Below are 24,651 nucleotides of genomic sequence, written 5' to 3'. Positions count from 1 at the left end.
CCTTCTTCCACATGTTTGCTGTGTCCCCCACATGGCTTCTCACAAACTGTAAACAGGAACTTCTTATGGCTTTCTTTCAACAATAGCTTTTTTCTTGCCACTCTTCCATAAAGACCAGATTTGTGGTGTACACGACTAATAGTTGTCCTGTGGACAGATTCTCCCACCTGAGCTGTGGATCTCTGCAGCTCCTCCAGAACTACCATGGGCCTCTTGGCTGCTTCTCTGATGAATGCTCTCCTTGCCCGGCCTGTCAGTTTAGGTGGACGGCCATGTCTTGGTAGGTTTGCAGTGTTGCCACACTCTTTCCATTTTCGGCTGATGGATTGAAAAGCCCTCCGTGAGATGTTCAAAGCTTGGGATATTTTTTTATAAACCTAACCCTGCTTAAAAACTTCTCCACAACTTTATCCCTGACCTGTCTGGTGTGTTCATTGGCCTTCGTGATACTGTTTGATTACTAAAGTTCTCTAACAAACTTCACAAAACAACTGTATTTATACTGCGATTAAATTACACACAGGTGGACCACTAGTTAGGTGACTTCTGAAGGCAATTGGTTCCACTAGATCAGCCTTTCTCAACCTGTTCAACACAGAGGAACCCTTGAAATAGTTCTCCGGTCTTGAGCAACCCCTGCTAAAAATTTGAAATTTACAACTCATGATACATTAGTGTGATGGTCAGTGGGAAGAATGGTCCTTACACTTGTGGTCATTGGGAAGAATTACCTCCTTACAGATAGCTAAAAAGATCAATGGTGTCAGTGGGAACTTATCTGAGAGTCAGAAATTGCCCAATGCCGAAGGAACCCCTACAACCTCTGGAGGAACCTTAGGGTTCTACGGAACCCTGGTTGAGAATGACTGCACTAGATGTTAGTTAGGGGTATCAGAATAAAAGGGCTGAATATAAAAGCACGTCAAACTTTTCACATATTTATTTCTAAAAAAAATTGAAAACCATTTATCATTTTCCTTCCACTTTACAATTATGTGCCACTTTGTGTTGGTCTATCACATACAATCCCAATAAAACAAATTAACGTTTTTGGTTGTAACATGACAAAATGTGGACAATTTCAAGGAGTAAGAATACTTTTTCAAGGCACTGTACCAACTCATGCATGGTGATCCTCACTTACCTTCACAATCTACCCTTGATTGAAGGGACCCGTGAGGAGAACCCTCTATAATTCATGCGGTGACATACCTATATACACAAGGTTCTCTGCTCTTCACCTACACCCACAATCTACACTTGCTTTAAGGGAGCCAGACTAAGCACTCCATGATTCAAGCTGTCACATACCTACTCAAGCATGGTGCTTCTCATATTCCTCTACAATCTGTGCTTGCTTAAGAGGACCCAATCTGAGGACCCTCCATGACTTAAGCTGTCGCAGATCTATTTACGCATGGTGCTCCTCGCCTACCTCCACAATCTACACTGATTTGAGAGCATCCACTCTAAGGACCCGTCATGATTAAAACTGTCACAGATCTATTCATACACGGTGCTTCTCACCTATCTTTAAACAACTAAGAAGACTATAAGAGCTCCGCAAAATGCATCCAGGTGTCGGGAAGATGGGTCTGCACAGTGGAGGGTCAGAGCAATGAAGAGTTACACTCTACAAAGCCTTTGGGTTTCACTAATAATATATTTAGGAAAACATTGTTACTGTTATCCACATTCATTGTAAGATGTTCTCTTTGATCCCTTCACGGGTAGGGGTAAGACAAATTGAAATGCCTAAGCAGCATTTCCCAAATTTGACATGTGTTAGTAAAACCGTAAAAAACAACAGTCAGATGGAAGATGGAAGGGACCATCCCCAAACTGTTCCCACAAAGTTGGGAGCATGAAATGTCTTGGTATGCTGACGCCTTAAGGAGTTCCCTTCACTGGAACTAAGGGGCCAACCCCAAACCATAATCCCCCCCCTCCACCAAATGACTTAGGCCACGTACACACGAGAGGATTGTCCGTCCAACTAAGTCCGTCAGACAATCCGACAGACAGTCCGTCCTACTTTCGAATGAACGGACTTGACCACACACGATGAACAGACAGTCCGCCGAAAGCTTGCGCGATGACGTGTACAGCGCGTACGACGGGACTAGAAATACGACGTCCAATACACTGCAATGCAACCTGCCGTGTAAATCCTTTCTGAGCATGCGCCATACTTAGTTCGTCGAACTAGCCTACTCACGAGCGGACTGTCCGCTGAAACCAAAGTTGGACGGACAATATTACGGAAATTCCGAAAGACTTAGTCCGCCAGACTGCCTGCTGAAAAAGTCAGCTGAAGCCCACACACGAGCGGAAACGTGTTTCAGCGGACCAAGTCCGTCAGACAGTCCGCCCGTGTGTACGCGGCCTTAGACCAGTGCACAAAGCAAGGTCCATAAAGACATGGATGAGCGAGTTTGGGGTGGAGGAACTTGACTGACCTCAACCCGATAGAACACCTTTGGGATGAATTAGAGCGGAGACTGCAAGCCGGGCCTTCTCGTCCAACATAAGTGCCTGACCTCACAAATGTGCTTCTGGAAGAATGGTCAAACATTCCCATAGACGCACTCCTAAACCTTGTGGACGGCCTTCCCAGAAGAGTTGAAGCTGTTATAGCTGCAAAGGGTGGGCCAACTCAATATTGAACCCTACGGACTAAGACTGGGAGGCCATTAAAGTTCATGTGCGTGTAAAGGACGTGTCCCAATACTTTTGGTGATATAGTGAATGTATGTGAGTTAGGAACCTTAGATTGTAAGCTCCTCGAGGGCAGGGCTGATGTGAATGTATAATATACATGTGTAAAGCACTGCGTAAATTGACAGTGCTATATAAGTCCCTGAAATAAATAAAGTTCAAGTATGCTGTATATACATGCGCATTATAGCAGATTTTATGGTCAACTGCGGAGAATTTAGCTTTTCTTTAACTGCTGCGCAAATAAACCGGCACAACAAGGCAATATGAGCATTTGTGTTTATGCAGTACACATTAAAACTGGAACTTCTGGCTGTCCCCAAAAAAATATGAAAATGTACCCCTCCCCAGCATATGCCACATATAATGCTGGTTTCATCTTGGTGGGTCGAATATGAAGAATTGGTTACTTTATCCCTGGGTCCTGCCGGCTTTCTCTACGTTGGTTTCAATAGTGACAACCAGTACTCAAAGATGCCCATCTTCTCCAGTCGTGTCCCAACCCCAACCCCTGCTGCCAACATCATCATCCTATACAATGCATGACTACCCGCCATTACTGGCCTTACATGGGTTCTGATGACACTGGAGTGCCCTGCCCAAATTCTGGGGTTGAAAGACCAGAGCGCCAGCTGCGGCAAGACCATGGGTTTAGGTATTACCCTCTATTAGATTCCCCCACAGATAACGACCATTATATCTTGTGTAGACATGTTTATCTCCGAATTTGTTTTTTAAAGAATTTTGACAAATTAGTAAATTTGGAAATATCCACATTTGTAAATACGAAAATAAGGAAATCCGGAAATTCGAAAAATTTAAAAATTCGTAAATTTGAAAGTCCAGAAATGTGAAAATTCGTAAGTTCAAAAATTTGTAAATTTGAAATTAGAAAATTTGAAATTCGATAGTCCGGAAATTAGAAAATTCGTAAGTTCGAAAATTTGTAAATTTGAAATTAGAAAATTTGAAATTAGAAAATACGTCAATTCAAAAATTCATAACTCTGTAAATTCGAAAGTCTGTAAATTCGAAAATTCGTAAATTCGAAAATTGGTAAATTTGAAAATTCATAAATTTGAAATGAGTAAATTTGAAATTGGTAAATCCAGAAATTTGTAAATTTGAAAATACATCAATTTGAAAATTCGTAAATCCGGAAATTCGTAAATTAGAAAATCTGGAAATTCTAAAAATTTGTAAATTCTAATATTTTCCCCCAATGTCGGGGGGAAGGAGGGTTCTAATTATTTTGGACTTATTTTGGACTTCCATTTATTAACCCCTGCCAGATTTCCATTCACTTCCTGTGTTGGAGACGCAACAGGAAGTCAGAGGAAATCTCTCCAAAGGGACAAAAATTACCATCTTAGACAGTCACCACCGGAACAAGCGCCCCCATTAGAAGATTTTCGCTGTAAAATGTTGGATTTCTGTTTCGGTGCCAATGGCCATCATATTTGGGGGACACAAACAGCCATTAAATCTTTCCCTATTTTACCCAAATGAAAAAAAAAAAAAAAGTTTGGGCTTTACATTCAGTTTAATTAACAAGATCTTTCCGCACCATGTCATGTCTCGGCCAGCTTGGGAGGTTTTCATACCTGTACAACGACTACTTGTATGGAGACGTGATCCGGAAGTCGAATCGGAGCCCGGAAGTACTGAGACAACGCGACCAGCAGGTGAAGAATGGCCACCACGGACTTGGCATGAACAGCTGAAAAATACAAATGACTTTAATAGAAAAATAATAAAGAAATAGGTAGGGTGGGGGTGGGGGGAGGGATGGGGGAGTAGGTAGGTGTTGGCTTTTCAAGTACTGACCTGGCAGATCAGGACTTCACTGGCTGTGTTCTTGTTCAAAGTCAGTGGATGAGAAAAGGAGGAAGCCCAGAGAAGTATTCTCTACAGCTGGGGTAGGCAACTGGGGGCTCTCCAGCTGTTGTGGAACTACATTTCCCATGAGGCATTGCAAGGCTGACAGTTACAATTTCTCCCAGAGGCATGATGGGACTTGTAGTTCTGCAACAGCTGGAAGGCCCCAGATTGCCTACCCCCGTTCTACAGAATAAGTAAATATTTCATCCAGCTCTTCTATCACCCTATATAAGCCCATGTCAATGCATTGAAATCCAGACGGAATTTTCATTAATTGGAGATTCGAATGTATCCGACTTAGACATGTGCAGGATGAAAAAAATTGTTTTCTTACAATTCGGTATTTACATAAGTTTGTTTTGTTACATTCGTTTTAATTCGTTTTAGGAATTCATTTTGTTTGTTCGAAATCGAATCGCTTCAAATTTTCCAAATTCGGACGAAGTGAACTCAATTCGATCGAATTCGGAAACTACAAATGGATTTGAATTTCATTTTAAATCAAATTTATTCTATTTGAAATTCTAATTTTAGAAGCTGGATATATTCTTTCTATTCCGTTCTATTGAACTAGATGGACTTGTGTCTTTTTTCAACCTAACTAATGTAACTATTCTATTGTTATTTTTCTGTTATATTCTTTACTTTTCTATTCAAATTCAAATGTGTTCTCTTGAAATTCGAATATATTCTATTTGGAATTTGGGATATTTGGTAATATTCTTTCTATTCTATTGTTTTTATAATTCTATTATTTTCTATTCTATTCAAATTTTAAATTATTCTATTCGAAAATTCGAATTTTGGAAGAAGGTTTATTTTATTCTATTCTATTCTTTTTTCTATTCTATTCTTTTCTGTTGTATTTGAATTTGAATTTATTCTATTTGAAATTGGAATTTCAGAAGATGATTATACTCTATTTTATTCTATGCTATTTTTTATTCTATTCTGTTCTTTTTTTACTCTATTATTTTCTATTCTATCCCTTTATTTTCTCTTCTATTTTTTTCTATTCTTTTATTTTCTATTCTATGTTATTATTTTCTATTCTATTGTTCTAATTATATTCTTTTCTATTCAAATTTTTAATTATTCTATTCAAAATTCGGATTTTGGAAGAAGATTAGGGTCTATTTTATCATATGCTATTCTTTTTTTCTATTCTATTCTTTCCTGTTGTATTTGAATTAGAATATAGCCATCTTCTGAAATTCCAATTTCAAATAGAATAAATTCTATTTTATTCTATTCTAATTTTTCTTCTATTCCTTTATTTTCTATTCTATCCTGCTGTTTTTTTTACTATATTCTTATATTTTCTATTTTATCCCTTTATGTTCTCGTCTATTTTTTTATATTATTTTATTTTCTATTCTATCCCTTTATTTTCTCTTCTATTTTTTCTATTCTTTTATTTTCTATTCTATTCTTCTCTATGCTATTATTTTCTATTCTTTTCCTTCACTTTCTGTTCTATTTTATTACTTTTGTAAATGCGAAATTGATTCAAAAACAATTCAAATTTGAATTATAAAAATATTCAAATTTCGATTCGAAAACAATTTTAATTTCAAATTTTGTTGAATAATTTGTTTTGTTATTTTGGATTTGTTCAAATTTGTTACTATTGCAATAATGAACAATTTGTCCGAATTTCAATCTGGAATGAAACAAACTGAACATGTCTAATCCGAAATTCCTAAATTACAATAGTAAGAATTTTAATGAATCCAGAATAAGTTAGAACTAAAACGAAATAATGTAACAAAATAATAAATTATCCAAATTAATTTGAAATGAAATTAATGAATTGGAATTCAAAATGAAAACATATTGCAATAAATACAGTAAGGTATCAAAGTGAAATAAGATTGAAAGAAAAAGAATTAAAAAAAACCCATAATAGAATATAAAGAATAAAACAGTAGAAAAAAATGAATGGTGCAGAAAATGATAGAATAGAATAGAAAAGAATTGAACAGAAAAAACAGAATATAAAAGAACAGAATAGAAAATAATATAATAAAAAAATAGAAGAGAATAGTAAATAAAACGATAGAAAAAAATCTTATTGAAAAGAATAGAATATATTAAAATAGAAAATAAAAGAATAGAATAGAAAATAATAAAAAAAAATAGAAAAAAATTGAATAGAACAAATATAGCCACTTTCCGAAATTCAAATGTGAAATAAAAATTATAACGAAACAAAATAAGGTAACAAAATAACAAATGATCTGAATTAGAAAATGAATTAGAAAATGAATTACAACAATAGATCTGATTTGTTTACGGAAATTAGTTTTGTATATTCGTTATTTTCAAATAGATTTGAAAATAAATTTGAATTAAAAAAAGAAACATATTGCAATAAATACAGTAAGGTAAGAAAAGTGAAATAAGATGATGGTAAGAATAGAATAGAAAAAGAAGAATAGATAAGAATAGAATTATTATGTTGATGACATCAGTTTTGTTTTGTTTTTTTTGTCTCAATTGACTGTTCCTGTTTATGTATCGTCAGCTGTTAATATAGTGAATATTAATAGGAGTTTCCCGGAGATGTGAAAAATGTGTTATTTTTGTAATAAAGGTTGAGAAAGACTGGGCTAAAAGGTCAAATAATTAGGATTGGGATAAATAGAAGGCAAGACTCACAGTCCACGTTCCACTTGATGTTCCTTGGCGGTAGCTTCAAGGTTTCATTGATCTTCTCCAGCACAGTCTGCAGTTTCTGCTTTTGAGCAATTTCAGACTGTGTCACTTCCGCTACGTTCAGCTTCTCCCCTTCCAGCTTCTCTGTATAAAACAACAAGAGGATCTCTATGTTAGAAGTTCATTTCTGATTGTGATCCAGTCCTCTTTTTCCAATACATGTAACCAGGGCTTTTTTTTCCTCAGAGAATAGGTGCAGGTACACCCCCACTTCCCAGCCACCCTTTGTCTCTACCCCCTACCCATCTCTGAGCACTGTCCCTTGGTTCCACCACCCCCTACTCACCTCCAAGCACTGTCCCTTGGTTCCACCCCCTACCCAACTCCAAGCACTGTTCTTTGGTTCCACCCCTACCCACCTCCAAGCACTGTCCCTTGGTTCCACCCCCTACCCATCTTCAAGCACTGTCCCCTTGGTTCCACTCTCTACCCACCTTCATGCACTGTCCCTTGGTTCCACCACCCCCTACTCACCTCCAAGCACTGTCCCTTGGTTCCACCACCTCCTACTCACCTCCAAGCACTGTCCATTGGTTCCACCCCCTACCCACCTCCAAGCACTGTCCTTTGGTTCCACCCCTACCCACCTCCAAGCACTGTCCCTTGGTTCCACCCCCTACCCATCTTCAAGCACTGTCCCCTTGGTTCCACCCTCTACCCACCTTCATGCACTGTCCCTTGGTTCCACCACCCCCTACTCACCTCCAAGCACTGTCCCTTGGTTCCACCACCTCCTACTCACCTCCAAGCACTGTCCATTGGTTCCACCCCCTACCCACCTCCAAGCACTGTCCTTTGGTTCCACCCCTACCCACCTCCAAGCACTGTCCCTTGGTTCCACCCCCTACCCATCTTCAAGCACTGTCCCCTTGGTTCCACCCTCTACCCACCTTCATGCACTGTCCCTTGGTTCCACCACCCCCTACTCACCTCCAAGCACTGTCCCTTGGTTCCACTCCCTACCCACCTCTGAGCACTGTCCCCTCGGTTCCAACCCCTATCCATCTCTGAGCACTGTCCCTTGGTTCCACCCCTTACCCACCTCCAAGCACTGTCCCTTGGTTCCACCCCCTACCCACCTCCAAGCAATGTACCTTGGTTCCACCCCGTACGCACCTCCAAGCACTGTACCTTGGTTCCACCCCCTACCCACCTCCAAGCACTGTCCCTTGTTCCACTCCCTACCCACCTCCAAGCACTGTCCCTTGGTTCCACCCCCTACCCGCCTCCAAGCACTGTCCCTTGGTTCCACCCCTTACCCACCTCCGAGCACTGTCCCTTGGTTCCACGCCCTACCCACTTCCAAGCCCTGTCTCTTGGTTCCACCCCCTACCCACCTCCGAGCACTGTCCCTTGGTTCCACCCCCTACCCATCTCTGAGCACTGTCCCTTGGTCTCTTGGTTCCACCCTCTACCCACCTCCAAGCACTGTCCCTTGGTTCTACCCCCTACCCATCTCCAAGCACTGTCCCCTTGGTTCCACCCCCTACCCATCTCTGAGCACTGTCCCTTGGTCTCTTGGTTCCACCCTCTACCCACCTCCAAGCACTGTCCCTTGGTTCTACCCCCTACCCATCTCCAAGCACTGTCCCCTTGGTTCCACCCCCTACCCACCTCTGAGCACCGTCCCTTGGCTCCACCCCCTACCCACCTCCAAGCACTGTCCCTTGGTTCTACACCCTACCCACCTCTCAGTACTACCCCTTTTAGAGAATATACAACCAAGTTTAATTTTGTGGTGTCAATTAATTTGTATGGAATGTATTAATGATAAGAAAAGCAGTAAAATACACTATATTACCAAAAGTGTTGGGCCACATGCCTTTATACGAACATGATCTTTAATGACATTCCAGTCTTAGTCCGTATAGTTCAATATTGAGTTGGCCCACCCTTTGCAGTTATAACAGATTCAATTCTTCTGGGAAGGCTGTCCACAAGGTTTAGGAGTGTGTCTATGGGAATGTTTGACCACTCTTCCAGAAGCACATTTGTGAGGTCAGGCACTGATTTTGGATAAGGCCTGGCTTGCAGTCTCCACTTTAATTGAACCCAAAGGCATTCTATTGGGTTGAGGTCAGGACTCTGTGCAGGCCAGACAAGTTCCTCCACCCCAAACGCGCTCATCCATGTCTTTATGGACCTTGATTTGTGCACTGGTCGAAATCATTTGATGGAGGGGGGGGGGGGGATTATGGTGCGGGGTTGTTTTTCAGGAGTAGGGCTTGGACCCTTAGTTCCAGTGAAGGGAACTCTTAAGGCATCAGCATACGAAGACATTTTGGACAATTTCATGCGCCCAACTTTGTGGGAACAGTTTAGGGATGGCTACTTCCTGTTCAAACAGGATTGCGCACCAGTGCTCAAAGAAAGGTCCATAAAGACACGGATGAGCGAGTTTGGGGTGGAGGAATTTGACTGGACTGCACAGAGTCCTGACCTCACACTTTTTGTAGCTGCTGACTTTAAAAAATTTTCTCCACTTTAGAGATTGAAAATTTGAAGTTTGAGAATTTAAGTGAAAGGATAAGTAAATATTTAAATGTGAAGATTGAAAATGAAAAGATTGAAATTTGAAAGATTAAAAAATTGAATATTTGAAAATTTTAACAATTTTGAGATTGAAAATTTAAGTGAAAGGGTAAGTCATATTTAAGGGAAAGGGTATACCTGTTTTAAGATTGAAAATTGAAGACTGAAAATTTCATTGAAAGAATTAGGAAAATTGAAACATTTGAAGGATGAAAATTAAAAATTGAAGACTGAAAGATTAAAAATTAAAGATTGAAAATTTAAAGGGGTTGTAAAGGTAAATATTTTTTCACCTTAATGCATTCTATGCATTAAGGTGAAAAAACATCTGACAGTCCCCCCGTTTTACTTACCTGACCCCTCGAAAGTCCCATGCTCACCTCCGACAGCCTCTCAGCCTGGCCGCTGATTGGCTAGAGTGGATGGATTGAAAGCAGCACAGCCATTGGCTCGTGCTGCTGTCAATCACATCCAATGATGCGGCGTGCTAGGGGCGGGGCCAAGTGATACAGTGAGCGGCTATAGCCGCCGGCTCTATCACGGGAGCGCGCCCGCAAGTGCTTCTCACCATGCAAGGGAGCTCGCATGAACGTGAGGGAAGCCGAGACAGCCACCAAGGGACCCGAGAAGAGCAGGTTCGGGGCCACTCTGTGCAAAATGAGCTGCACAGTGGAGGTAAGTATAACATGTTTATTATTTAAAAAAATAAAATTTGACTTTATAACCCCTTTAAGTGAAAAGATATGCCAATTTTAAGATTGAAAATTTGAAGATGTAAGATTGATCATTTAAGTGAAAGGATAAGTCAAATGTAAAAATTTGAAGATGGAAAATATAAGTTTGGAAATTTAAGTGAAAGGATAAGTCAAATTTAAAGTAAAATAATATGCCAATTTTAAGATTGAAAGTTTAAGACTGAAAATTTAAGATTGATAATTTAGGTGAAAGGATAAGTCAAGTTTAAAAATTTGAAGATGGAAAATTAAAAGATTGAAAATTGAAGATTGAAAATATAAGTTTGGAAATTTAAGTGGTTTAAGAAGGTTGAAAATTAAAAATTGAAGATTGAAAGATTAAAAATTTAAGATTGAAAATCTAAGTGAAATAATATGCCAATTTTAAGATTGAAAATTTGAAGACTTAAAATTTAAGATTGATAATTTAAGTGAAAGGATAAGTCAAATTTAAACATTTGAAGATTGAAAATTTTAACAATTTGAAGATTGAAAAGGCATCAGCATACGAAGACATTTTGGACAATTTCATGCGCCCAACTTTGTGGGAACAGTTTAGGGATGGCTACTTCCTGTTCAAACAGGATTGCGCACCAGTGCTCAAAGAAAGGTCCATAAAGACACGGATGAGCGAGTTTGGGGTGGAGGAATTTGACTGGACTGCACAGAGTCCTGACCTCACACTTTTTGTAGCTGCTGACTTTAAAAAATTTTCTCCACTTTAGAGATTGAAAATTTGAAGTTTGAGAATTTAAGTGAAAGGATAAGTAAATATTTAAGTGAGCGGCTATAAGTGAGCGGCTATAGCCGCCGGCTCTATCACGGGAGCGCGCCCGCAAGTGCTTCTCACCATGCAAGGGAGCTCGCATGAACGTGAGGGAAGCCGAGACAGCCACCAAGGGACCCGAGAAGAGCAGGTTCGGGGCCACTCTGTGCAAAATGAGCTGCACAGTGGAGGTAAGTATAACATGTTTATTATTTAAAAAAATAAAATTTGACTTTATAACCCCTTTAAGTGAAAAGATATGCCAATTTTAAGATTGAAAATTTGAAGATGTAAGATTGATCATTTAAGTGAAAGGATAAGTCAAATGTAAAAATTTGAAGATGGAAAATATAAGTTTGGAAATTTAAGTGAAAGGATAAGTCAAATTTAAAGTAAAATAATATGCCAATTTTAAGATTGAAAGTTTAAGACTGAAAATTTAAGATTGATAATTTAGGTGAAAGGATAAGTCAAGTTTAAAAATTTGAAGATGGAAAATTAAAAGATTGAAAATTGAAGATTGAAAATATAAGTTTGGAAATTTAAGTGGTTTAAGAAGGTTGAAAATTAAAAATTGAAGATTGAAAGATTAAAAATTTAAGATTGAAAATCTAAGTGAAATAATATGCCAATTTTAAGATTGAAAATTTGAAGACTTAAAATTTAAGATTGATAATTTAAGTGAAAGGATAAGTCAAATTTAAACATTTGAAGATTGAAAATTTTAACAATTTGAAGATTGAAAATACAAGTTTGGAAATTTAAGTGAAAAGATAAGTCAAATTTAAGTGAAAGGATATGCCAATCTTAAGAGTGATAATTTAAGTGAAAGGATAAGTCAAATTTAAAAATTTGAAGATTGAAAATTGAAAGATTGAAAATTGAAGATTAAAAACTTTGAAGATTCAAAATATAAGTTTGGACATTTAAGTGAAAGGATGAGTGAAATTTAAGGGAAAGCATATGCCAATTTTAAGATTGATAATTTAAGTGAAAGGATAAGTCAAATTAAAAAATTTGAAGATTGAAAATCGAAAGATTGAAAATTGAAGATTAACTGGTTCCCGACCAGCGCACGACTATGTACGTTGACAGAATGGCACGGGCAGGCATATTGGCGTACAGGTACGTCCAATCTTCAATGCCGCCCTGCCATCGGGAGCACGCCGCCGGCGGCGCGCTCCCGCGCTGGTCGGGACCCCCGTGAGTCCGGTCGCGGGACCTGCGGACTCGATTGCCGCGGGCATACCCGCGATCGTCTTACGGGGCGGCTAAATGGAGGAAATGCTGTGTAAACAGCATTTCTCCATTCTGCCTAGCAACTAGTGATGCTGATCTCTGCTCCATGTGATTGGAGCAGAGATCAGTGTTCACTAAATGAAAGCCCAACCCCCCCACAGTTAGTAACACACCCCTAGGAACACTTAACCCCTACACTGCCACCCACTGGTTAACCCCTTCACTGCCAGTGTCATTTACACAGGAATCACTGCATTTATATAGCAGTGATTACTGTATAAATGACAATGGTCCCAAAAATGTGTCAAAAATGTCCGATGGGTCCCCCACAATGTCGCAGTCACAATAAAAAATCGCTGATCACCGCCATTACTAGTAAAAAAAAAATAATAAAAAATTAATAAAAATGCTATAAAACTATCCCTATTTTGTAAACGCTATAACTTTTGCGCAAACCAATCAATAATCGCTTATTGCGATTTTTTTTACCAAAAATATGTAGAAGAATACGTATCGGCCTAAACTGAGGGAAAAAAATTTTTTTTATATATTTTTGGGGGATAATTATTATAACAAAAAGTAAAAAATAATGCGTTTTTTTCAAAATTGTCGCTCTATTTTTGTTTATAGCGCAAAAAATAAAAACCGCAGGGGTGATCAAATACCACCAAAAGAAAGCTCTATTTGTGGGAAAAAAAAGGACGTCAATTTTGTTTGGCAGCCACGTCGCACGACTGCGCAATGGTCAGTTAAAACGACGCAGTGCCGAATCGCAAAAAGTGGTCTGGTCTTTGACCAGCAAAATGGTACGGTCTGCAAGTGGTTAAAAACTTAAAAAATTTGAAGACTCAAAATATAAATTTGGACATTTAAGTGAAAGGATGAGTCAAATTTAAGTGAAAGGATATGCCAAGTTTTTAAATCTGACTTGGATACCACCAGTTAAAATTGGCATATCCTTTCACTTAAATTTGACTCATCCTTTCACTTAAATGTCCAAACTTATATTTTGAATCTTCAAATTTTTTAAGTTTTTAACCACTTTGAAGATTCAAAATATAAGTTTGGACATTTAAGTGAAAGGATGAGTCAAATTTAAGTGAAAGGATATGCCAATTTTAACTGGTGGTATCCAAGTCAGATTTAATCTGCCTGGAGTTCATCTTTGAAAGACGATATTGGCCCAAGTGTGTACTCATTGAAGGAACATTCCATTGCAGGTCCACTGCAGCGAATAATATCCCAAGTATGGGGAAGAAGAAAAAAATAAAACATTAACTGACGCACAGACAAATGACTATAGCATACTGCAGCAGTAGACGAAATGTCCAAAGCCTCCCGACTACCGACATTAAAGACAGCGTGAAGTGGCACGATGCTAAGTGGGCTCCGGCAAGATGGCAGGATGAAGAGCCGGACGGTGCGGCTGAAAGATAAAAAAAGATCTGAGCACGGCGAGGAGGAGGAAGCGGAGAGGCTAAAAGCTCAGACGTACTAGCATCCTCCTTCATCTACCGCCTTAAGATGCCGTATTGGAAATCAATGGGCCTAGTCTTAAGCACAGACAGGGTCACCAGGTTCTGAGACAAGCTTGAAAAGATGCAACTAACATTTTTACTGAGGAAATAATAGATGAAACATGAAGCCTGGCTCTCGGGAGAAGCATTTATGCGTTGGGTCACTGGAAGGTTACAGCACTGATGAATGACTTCATTGGTTTCATTAAATGATACGGACAGGTTAGATGGGAGGGAGTGTGGGGGGGGGGGGGGGGTGGAGAAGGCAATAATTGTGATGATAATGAGGAATCCATACACCCAGCTTATTGACACAAGCATATAATGCGGCCCTTACAACAGCCGGGAATAATTTGACATATATAAAGGATCCATCAGCTGGTATTTGTGTTATGTAACCAAAGCCTGTAGATAATGTAGGAAACCTTGAATCCCTTCTGTGAAAAAAGTCAACTTTAACCACTTCAATACCAGGCACGTCAACCCCCTTCTTGCCCAGGTCAATTAAAAAAAAAAAACGTTTTTCTTAGTTTCTGTTATAAAATCTTGCAAATAACGAATTTTCTTCCTGGCTGCACTGATGGGCACTGGTAGACTGCATTGATGGGCACTGATAGGTTGCACTAAAGTACACTGACAGACACTGATGAGGCTGCACTGATGAGGCGGCACTGACAGGCAGAACTGATAGGCACTGATGAGGTGGCACTGACAGGCAGAACTGATAGGCACTGATGAGGCGGCGCTGACAGGCACTGATAGGCGGCACTGATGTGAATTGATAGGTATCACTGTTAGGCACTCATAGGTAGCACTGATGGGCACTGATGGGGCTGCACCTACATCCAATGCCCTGATTATTTGTGTACATGTCGCCTGTCACAGTTGGTGGTTACCAACTCTCCTCTCCTGACAGCATGTGAGGAAAAGAATTCCGATAACCGGCAAGTGTGTTCACATGTGATCAGCTGATTGGACACAGCTGATCACATGGTAAAGGGCCACTGCGATTGGCCCTTTACCCTGATTTGTGATCAGATCGTGCTGTATGAGCGCACAAGGGAGCGATCAGATCATGCCGGAGGAGCGCACAAGGGAGCGCATGGTTCTGGAAGGACATCTATGGACACCCTCCCAGAACGAGAGAGCTGTGCTGTAGCAGTCTTTCGGCTATGGCGCGGTAAAATTAGGTATTTAGAGGGTAACTCCATTTTCATGGAGAAAAAAAAAAATTAGCAAATAAAAAAAAAATAATCTAGCATACACAATTGTTACACAAGTCATATTGCAACTGTTACGCCTGTGTCTATTTTCCATATCCTCTATGCGGGCCATATTGCCTGAGGTGAGAGACTGTACATGGTGTAGCTCCCTCTGCTCCCTTATCCTCCTCTAGTCATATTGCAACTGAATGTTATTAAAAATTACCTTTCCTTCTCAATCTTCAGCCGCTGTAATTTTCCTTAAAGGGGTTCCTCTATGCATTGAGGTGAAAAACCTCTAGTAATACACCAGCCCCCCAGAGCCCCCCTTTTAGTTACCTGAGCCTGATCCTTCCTGCACCAGGGACAAGCACACTCGGTCCAGTCGGTGTCTCACGTCCTAATTGGATAGATTGATAGCAGCGCAGCCATTGGCTTCCGCTGCTGTCAATCAAATCCAATAACGCGGGAGCTGAGTCCTGTTGCTGTCAAAGGACACAACACAGGACATGGCTGTGCATCGGCCTGAGTGCCGTGAGGGAGAGTTATTCTCCGATGAGGCACTCGAGAAGAGGATGAGCCAGAAGTGACACTGGGGGACCCCAGAAGAGGAGGATCGGGGCCACTCTGTGAAAAACCAACTACACAGAGGAGGTAAGTATGACATGTTTGTTTTAAAAAAAATAATAATAGAGGAACTTTAGTTATCCTTTTAAACCCAATATGGCTGCCTGGAGGGATTCTGTACACAGATGGTATACAGAACGCCCCCAAATATGTAATTTCCTGCTTGTGTGATTCGCTCACTGATTTTCCCAGAAATCTGCACTAATACACACATCTGATTTTGGGCATCCCCTGCAACAATTTTTGATGAAATGCTCCGAAAGAGATGCAGACCCTGCCACTTTCCTCATTAGAGCCCTGCAAGTGCAGCAGCTGACTGATAAATGATAAAATCGCTCCCATTCACATTCAATTAGCACACGGACACAGGGAAACAAATAGCTCTTTCTTCAGAATAACAAAAGGCAGGAATCTGCAACAAAGCTTGTTAAAATCCCTGCTTTTTGCTCAACAACAGTTGAGTTAATCTTTAATGGTCCCCGTGCAGCTAATTGTTAGGAGTGCATGGACACATTTATATCTTTCCACCTCCCCAACAGTTATACATAGAGTATGCACAACAATCTCCTAAAAGAATGAGCTGTACACTGCGTGCTGCACAATGCATTTTGCGCCCTGATTGGGCAAAGTTTTTCCCAATCAGGGAGCAGTATAAGCTGGTTGTTAAGAAGGGGGCCAGGGAAGCCGGCTGTGGTGTCCTTAACAACCGATGAGTCGCCAGCTGTAAATGGGCTTCCCTGCTGACTGCTGCATCATGTTCTATACATCGTACGGATGCGCCACTTTACAGGCAGACTAAGGGGACCCCCCAGCACTATATTCAAAAGGAAGTTTTGTTTTTATTGTTGCACTTTAAGCATTATAAGAATCACTGCTCCTGAAAAAACTAGTGTTTTAAAAAAATTATTTTGCATTGATACATGTCCCCCATGGCAGTACCCGGACCCCCATAACCATTTTATGCCCAATTACTTGTTTATAAGCCTTCAAAGTGGGCACTTTTGATTATTTTCTGTTCAGGTCCCTATAGACTTTAATAGGGTTCGCTGGTTCAATTTAGAAGATTTCCCCTGTTTGGGGCATTCTGCTTACTGACAGGGAATTTGGCTGGAATCAGTAGAGTGTTGACCTTATCAGTGTGATCATTCTCTTTCACTGTCCAATCCTCATGCTACAGGAAGGTCTGAGTAGTCCTATGGTTGACACCCATGTGGCGGAGCCAGTTGCAGGCCACCACTGATCTTTTTTAGCCATCTGTAAAAGTGGATTTCTAACCACTACTGTAAGGTGGTCATCCTGTTCACTGGCCACCAATGTAAGGAAATAATTATTTTCAATGACCACCAATGTAAGTGGGTCATTCTTTCCACTGGCCACCAATGTAAGTGGGCTGTTCTTTCCACTGACCACCAATGTAAGTGGGTCATTCTTTCCAATGGTCACCAATGTAAGTGGGCCGTTCTTTCCACTGGCCATCAATGCAAGGGAATCCTTCCTTCCACTGGCCACCACTGTAAGTGGGCCATTCTTTCCACTGACCACCAATGTAAGTGGGTCATTCTTTCCACTGACCACCAATGTAAAGTGGCCATTCTTTTCTTGGCCACCAATATAAGAGGATCATTCTTCCCACTGGCCACCAAAGCAAGTGGGTTATTCTTTCCACTTGCCAGCAATGTAAGGGGGTCATTCTTTCCACTGACCACCAATGTAAGGGGCTCATTCTTTCCACTGGCCACCAATGTAAGGGAATCATTCTTTCCACTGGCCACCACTGTAAGTGGGTCATTCTTTTCACTGACCACCAATGTAAGTAGAACATTCTTTCCACTGGCCACCAATGTAAGTGGATCATTCTCTCCATTGGCCATCAATGTAAAGGGGGTATTCTTTTCTTGGCCACCAATATAAGATGATGATTCTTCCCACTGATCACCAAAGCAAGGGGGTTATTCTTTCCACTGGCCAGCAATGTAAGGGGCTCATTCTTTCCACTGACTGCCAATGTAAGGGGCTCATTCTTTCCACTGGCCACCAATGTAAGGAGGTCATTTCTTACATTATCTACCAATGTTAGCTGGTCATTCTTTCCACTGGCCACTAATATAAGAGACATTTTTCCCAATGACCACCAATGTAAGGGGAGCAGTCTTCCTACAGGCCACCAATGTAAGGAGGTCATTTTTTTTCCATTGGTTACTAATGTAAAAGGGTCATTTATTCCACTGACCACCAATGTAAGAGGCATTTTTCCCAATGACCACAAATGTAAGAAGCATTCTTTACATTGGCCACCAATGCAAGAGACATTTTTCCCTCATTTTTCCCCAATCAATTGGTTTCAGCAGGGGTACCTAAAGAGCTAAAAAAATTTCAAGGTCCCTGCCTAAGACATTTTGGAAAGCCTGCTTTACTAGGTTGTATCGGGATAATTGACCCTTCAAAAATTCCGGGCTTAGCACAATGTTCGTCTTACCAAAAAGTTTCTGGAGCACCTGCCCATCATACAGATCCTCAGCGAGGTCCTTTACGATAATTCTCTCCCCAACCAGCACGTCGTTTATCCAGTCAATTAAGACCTGGGCACATAGAGAAAACAAAGCCATGGGCATTAGCAGGCGCCAAATAAAAGGAACGTTTTACTCGTAGAAAGGTGAGCTCCCCATTTTATAGGACAATGTGGACAATGTAGAGCCGAGAGGTAGGCAGCCTTGGTCCTCCAGCTGTGGTAAAAACTACTAAACCCATCATGCCTATGCCTCAGGGAGTCACGCCTGTGGCTCTCACAGTTGCAATGCCTCAAGGGACTTGTAGTTCCACAGCAGCTGGAGTGCAGAGGTTGTCTGAAAGTTGAATAAAAAGTAGCACAACACAACATACCTTCAACCCACTAAATCACTTAAAGTGGTTGTAAACCCTTCTATATACCCGGTGGAGTAACTGGCCTCAGGTGATACACAGAGATGAAACAATTCCTCCTACATAAGTTGTACCTGTTGTATCTGCTGTCTCCTGTTCTCTACAGCCGTTCAAAGTGCAGAGTTTATACAGCTTGTCTGAGATATCAGAAAACAGGGAGAGCCGAAGTTACACACTGCAGCGCTCAGTGAGGAGAGCTCTGAGAGCTGATTGGAGCGAAGGGACAAACCCCCTTCACACAGCGCGCACGAACAGAGATGAAGATGTCAATCACAGGCTGTGTGCTGTACTTTTTTTTTTTAGTTTCTTGGCCCATTAGGGGGGCTCGGCCGCCGCCCCCTCTCTCCAGGCCACCCCCTATATGCAATGGATAGATTCATGCATAGCATGAATCTATCCATGGCTGACACCCCCTATTCATGCGTCCGGCCCCTTTCAGGGCACCGGGCGCATGAATTACAGTATCCAGGGTTTTGTTTTTAAGCACCCAATTAAGATTACACACTATAGAGGGATATAGAGGGATAGGCTTTGTTCACATTTCATGTCTGAGGTTTACAACCACTTTAAAGGTCAACTGCACCCGAAAGCTAACTTTTTCACTATTTTGTGTTGGTTGCCCACGGGAATCACCTGCTGGCTTCATACAAACCTGAAACAGCCCCGAGGGCTTTCACACTGGAGCGGTGCGCTGACAGGAAGGTATAAAAAATCCTACTAACAGCATCTTTGGAGCGGTGAAGGAGTGTTGTGTATACCGCTCCTGCCCATTGAAATCAATGGGGCACCGCGGCTATACCGACGGCAAAGCGCCTCTGCAGAGGCGCTTTGCAGTGGTTTTGACCCTTTCTCGGCCGCTAGCGGGGGTAAAACCTGCTAGCGGCTGTATAGCGCCACAAATCTGACGGTAAAAATAGCGCCACTTTACCGCCAACGCACCTCCCGCCCCAGTGTGAAAGGGGATTTACAGAGCCAAGACAAACCATTGACCATTTTCACCTGGTGATCCAGCCATCAAATCAGTTGTTTTTCAACAGAAAAGCTCACTGGAGACAAACCATTTACCACTGACAGGGGTGCTTAAAATGATCAACTTTTATTTATTCATATAAAACCTTTATCCCCCAAAAAAAAAAAAAAAAAAAAAAAGAAAACTGTTTGCTGTACCTGATTATAAAATGTAAACTGGAGTTTGACTTCAACGTGCTAGTGTATCTAAATCTGCTAGTCCATCTAACACTCACTCCTTCTTTCCCCCCAAAAAAGTTCTCTCGTAGATGTATGTGTTACAGAGCCAAGACAAACCATTTATATACACTATATACAATGTATCCGAATATCCCCCTATATACACTATATACAATGTATCCGAATATCCCCTACACTATATATAATATATACAAATATCCCCCTATATACACTATATACAATGTATCCAAATAGCCCCTTATATACAATGTATCCGAATATCCCTTACACTATATACAATGTATCCGAATATCCCCCTATATACAATGTATCCAAATATCCCTTACACTATATACAATGTATCCGAATATCAACTACACTATATATAATGTATACAAATATCCCCCTATATACACTATATACAATGTATCTGAATATCCCCCTATATACACTATATACAATGTATCCGAATATATATATATATATATATATATATATATATATACACACTATATATAATGTATCCAAATATCCCCCCATATACACTATATACAATGTATCCAAATATCCCCTACATTATATATACAATGTATCCGAATATCCGTTACACTATATACAATGTATCCGAATATCCGTTACACTATATACAATGTATCCGAATATCAACTACACTATATATAATGTATACAAATATCCCCCTATATACACTATATACAATGTATCTGAATATCCCCCTATATACACTATATACAATGTATCCGAATATATATATATATATATATATATATATATATATATATATATACTATATATAATGTATCCAAATATCCCCCCATATACACTATATACAATGTATCCAAATATCCCCTACATTATATATATAATGTATCCGAATATCCCCCTATATACACTATATAAAATGTATCTAAATATCCACTACACTATATATACAATGTATCCGAATACAGACTGACAATGCTGCTGTCCAAAGGTGCCCCCTGTGCTCCTTCATCCAGAGTGGTGCTCTAATACAATAGGAGTGTTATTGGCCAGATCATCAGGTGAAAACAGAGGGGGGAAAAAAGCCTAAAAAAAAAGAAGAAAACGAATGCAGCCGTCACATCTAATGATTGGTAAGCTGCAATATATTACATTTTATGTTGTTGGATTAATACAGCCTTAGGCCGGGTTCACACCGCTGCGGAAGCGAGAACCGGATGTGATTCGCGCCGCACTGCAGTGCAAATCACATCCGATCTCTGTGCGATGCGAGTTCAGCCATACAGATAGTATGGCTGAATTCGCATCGCTCCCGCCGCAAACTCGCACGGGACCCTTTTTTTGGTCCGCAGCAGAATCGGATCGCATGGGTGTTCACACCATGCGATCCGATTCCTGTGCGAGTGTGCAGATCGCACTGCGATATGCGAACTGATCTGGGGGTGTCATTAACATTTCACTGACACTCCCAGCAGTCCGCATAGGGCAGTGTGAACTGCTGGCGGGAGGCATGCGATGCGGGAAAACGCTGCGGATTTGCGGCGTTCCCGCATCGCTCCGGTGTGAACCTGGCCTTAACGCCATGGGAAACCTCGCTGAAATTTTCCTGGGATAAAAGGAAGGAGGCAAACCCACCGAAGCCCACCCATATTAGACATCTCATATGCAGGCTGCCGCTGCTGAGTAGCAGGGAATGGTGGTGTGGTACTTTCATTCTGCAACCCTATAGGAAACGGACGTACCTTCATGAGTTCCTGTAATCTGGGGTCACTCCGGGAGTACGGGTCAATCATGGTCCTCACCTCATTCTCCTCTACAAATCAAAAACAGAAAAGAGGGATTAAAGGGAATGTTCATCCTTCCAACCTCTCATCCAGTGGTGTCGCTAGGGGGTGGCTTTTAGGGCTATAGCCCCGAATCTGGGGCACAGCCCAGAGTCTGTGCAGGGGTCCCCAAGGGGAGGGGAGGCTCTCTGGGGACCCTTATTTAAGTGGGAGGCACTCTGGGGACCCTGATGTAAGTGGGGGAGGCTCTCTGGGAACTCTGATCTAAGGAGGAGGCCCTCTGGGGACCCTGATATAAAGAGGAGGCTCTCTGGGGAACCTGATGTAAGTGGGGGGCTCTCTGGGAACTCTGATAAGGAGGAGGCTCTCTGGGGTCCCTGATGTAAGTGGGGGGGCTCTCTGGGAACTCTGATGTAAGGAGGAGGCTCTCTGGGGTCCCTGATGTAAGGAGGAGGCTCTCTGGGGAACCTGATGTAAGTGGGGGGCTCTCTGGGAACTCTGATAAGGAGGAGGCTCTCTGGGGTCCCTGATGTAAGTGGGGGGGCTCTCTGGGAACTCTGATGTAAGGAGGAGGCTCTCTGGGGTCCCTGATGTAAGGAGGAGGCTCTCTGGGGAACCTGATGTAAGTGGGGGGCTCTCTGGGAACTCTGATAAGGAGGAGGCTCTCTGGGGTCCCTGATGTAAGGAGGAGGCTCTCTGGGGAACCTGATGTAAGTGGGGGGCTCTCTGGGAACTCTGATAAGGAGGAGGCTCTCTGGGGTCCCTGATGTAAGTGGGGGGCTCTCTGGGAACTCTGATAAGGAGGAGGCTCTCTGGGGTCCCTGATGCAAGTGGGGGGCTCTCTGGGGACCCCGATGCAAGGGGGAAGCTGTCTGGGAACTCTGATGTAAGGATGAGGCTCTCTGGGGACCCTGATGCAAGGAAGAGGCTTTCTGGGGACCCTGATGTAAGTGGGGGGGCTCTCTGGGAACTCTGATCTAAGGAAGAGGCTCTCTGGGGATCCTGATTTAAGTGGGGTGCCCTGTGGGAACTCTGATGTAAGGATGAGGTTCTCTGGGGACCCTGATGCAAGGAGGAGGCTCTATGGGGACCCTGATGTAAGGAGGAGGCTCTCTGGGGACCCTGATGTAAGGAGGAGGCTCTATGGGGACCCTGATGTAAGGAGGAGGCTCTCTGGGGACCCTGATGTAAGGAGGAGGCTCTCTGGGGACCCTGATGTAAGGAGGAGGCTCTCTGGGAACTCTGATGTAAGGAATAGGCTCTCTGGGGACCCTGATGTAAGGAGGAGGCACTCTTGGGACCCTGATGTAAGTGGGGGGCTCTCTGGGAACTCTGATGTAAGGAGGAGGCTCTCTGGGGACCCTGGTGTAAGTGGGGGGCCCTGTGGGAACTCTGATGTAAGGAGAAGGCTCTCTGGGGACCCTGATGTAAGTGGGGGGCTCTCTGGGAACTCTGATGTAAGGAGGAGGCTCTCTGGGGATCCTGATGTAAGTGGGGGGCCCTGTGAGAACTCTGATGTAAGGAGGAGGTTCTCTGTGGACCCTGATGTAAGTGGAGGGCCCCGTGGGAACTCTGATGTAAGGAATAGACTCTCTGGGGACCCTGATGTAAGTGGGGGGCTCTATGGGAACTCTGATGTAAGGAGGAGGCTCTCTGGGGACCCTGATGTAAGTGGGGGGCCCTGTGGGAACTCTGATGTAAGGACGAGGCTCTCTGGGGACTCTGATGTAAGGAGGGGCTCTCTAGGGACCTGATATAAGTGGGGGAGGGGGGGGGGCTCTCTGGGGATATATACACACACATGAATATTACTGTATATACATGTGTATGCCCCGCCCAAATTTACTACGCTGCTATGGTCTCTAGCCCCAGATCTTCTATAGACCTATCAATGCCCCCCCCCCCGCTCCCATCCCAAATCAACACCAACAAACACTTACCAAGCATGGTGTCCTCTGGGTCCAGCTCAAATGGAATGGGATTAAGAGGCAGGTTGATGGCATTAATGCCTTCTTCTTGAAGCTCCGATACTAGAAGAAAACAGAATTAACAATCATAAATAATGTTATTTTTTCCTTCTACTAGATCGGTGGTCCTCAGCCCTGCCCTCAAGTACCCCCAACAGGCCATGTTTGCAGGTTTTCCCTCATCTTGCACGGGTGCTTTAAATCAGAGTCAATGGCTTGGTATTTTGGACAGCTATTTTATCTAAGAGAAATTCCCAAAACATGGCCTGTTGGAGGTACCTGAGGACAGGGTTGAGGAGCACTGCACTCGATGGTGGTCAGCGCCATTCAACCTACATCCTCGGAGCTCTGCCTATGACTGGATAGTGAGAAGAGAGGCAGTGCCGTGACGAGCTCATTTCTCTGGCAGTCTACTCTCTCCTCCTATCAGCATGCAACTTGTCAGCAGGTGAACTAATTGGCCCCTTGCCCTGCTTCTTACACTCCAGCCCTGCTTTACAGGGACTGCAAGAGGGTGATACCAAGTCACATTCGGGTACATCCAAAGCATTGGTTGCTTTAAATAAAAATACAAAATACAGTAATAATACAGTAATAAAGCAAGGTCCATAAAGCCATGGATGAGCGAGTTTGAGGTGGAGGAAATTGAGTGGCCTGCACCTCAACCCAAAAGAACACCTTTGGGATGAATTAGAGTGGAGACTGCGAGCCAGGCCTTCTCATCCAACATCAGTGCCTGACCTCACAAATGCTCTTCTGGAAGAATGCTCAAACATCCCGATAGACACGCTCCTAAACCTTGTGGACGGCCTTCCCAGAAGAGCTGAAGCTCTTATAGCTGCAAAGGGCGGAGCCAACT

At 42.2% G+C, this 24,651-nt stretch overlaps 1 protein-coding gene across 1 annotated transcript in view; it reads right to left on the bottom strand.

The window, feature by feature from the left end:
- Positions 1 to 23,851, bottom strand: part of PARVA (parvin alpha) — a 49,027-nt gene extending 25,176 nt beyond the window's left edge. The window contains exons 1-5 of the mRNA XM_077453590.1: positions 23,766 to 23,851; positions 21,784 to 21,854; positions 18,411 to 18,513; positions 7,261 to 7,401; positions 4,323 to 4,438 (exon numbers count right to left, since the gene is read on the bottom strand). Of these exons, the coding sequence (XP_077309716.1) occupies positions 4,323 to 4,438; positions 7,261 to 7,401; positions 18,411 to 18,513; positions 21,784 to 21,854; positions 23,766 to 23,772 (438 nt within the window). The 5' untranslated portion in view covers positions 23,773 to 23,851. The remainder of the gene's footprint in view (positions 1 to 4,322; positions 4,439 to 7,260; positions 7,402 to 18,410; positions 18,514 to 21,783; positions 21,855 to 23,765) is intronic.
- Between the last annotated feature and the right edge of the window lie 800 nt (positions 23,852 to 24,651).

Source organism: Lithobates pipiens, unplaced genomic scaffold, assembly GCF_037356315.1.
Source record: "Lithobates pipiens isolate NorthernLeopardFrog02 unplaced genomic scaffold, aLitPip1_a1.2 Scaffold_24, whole genome shotgun sequence".
Lineage (NCBI taxonomy): Eukaryota > Metazoa > Chordata > Amphibia > Anura > Ranidae > Lithobates > Lithobates pipiens.
Note: the sequence above shows the minus strand (reverse complement) of the source record. Positions and strands in the feature narration are given on the sequence as shown.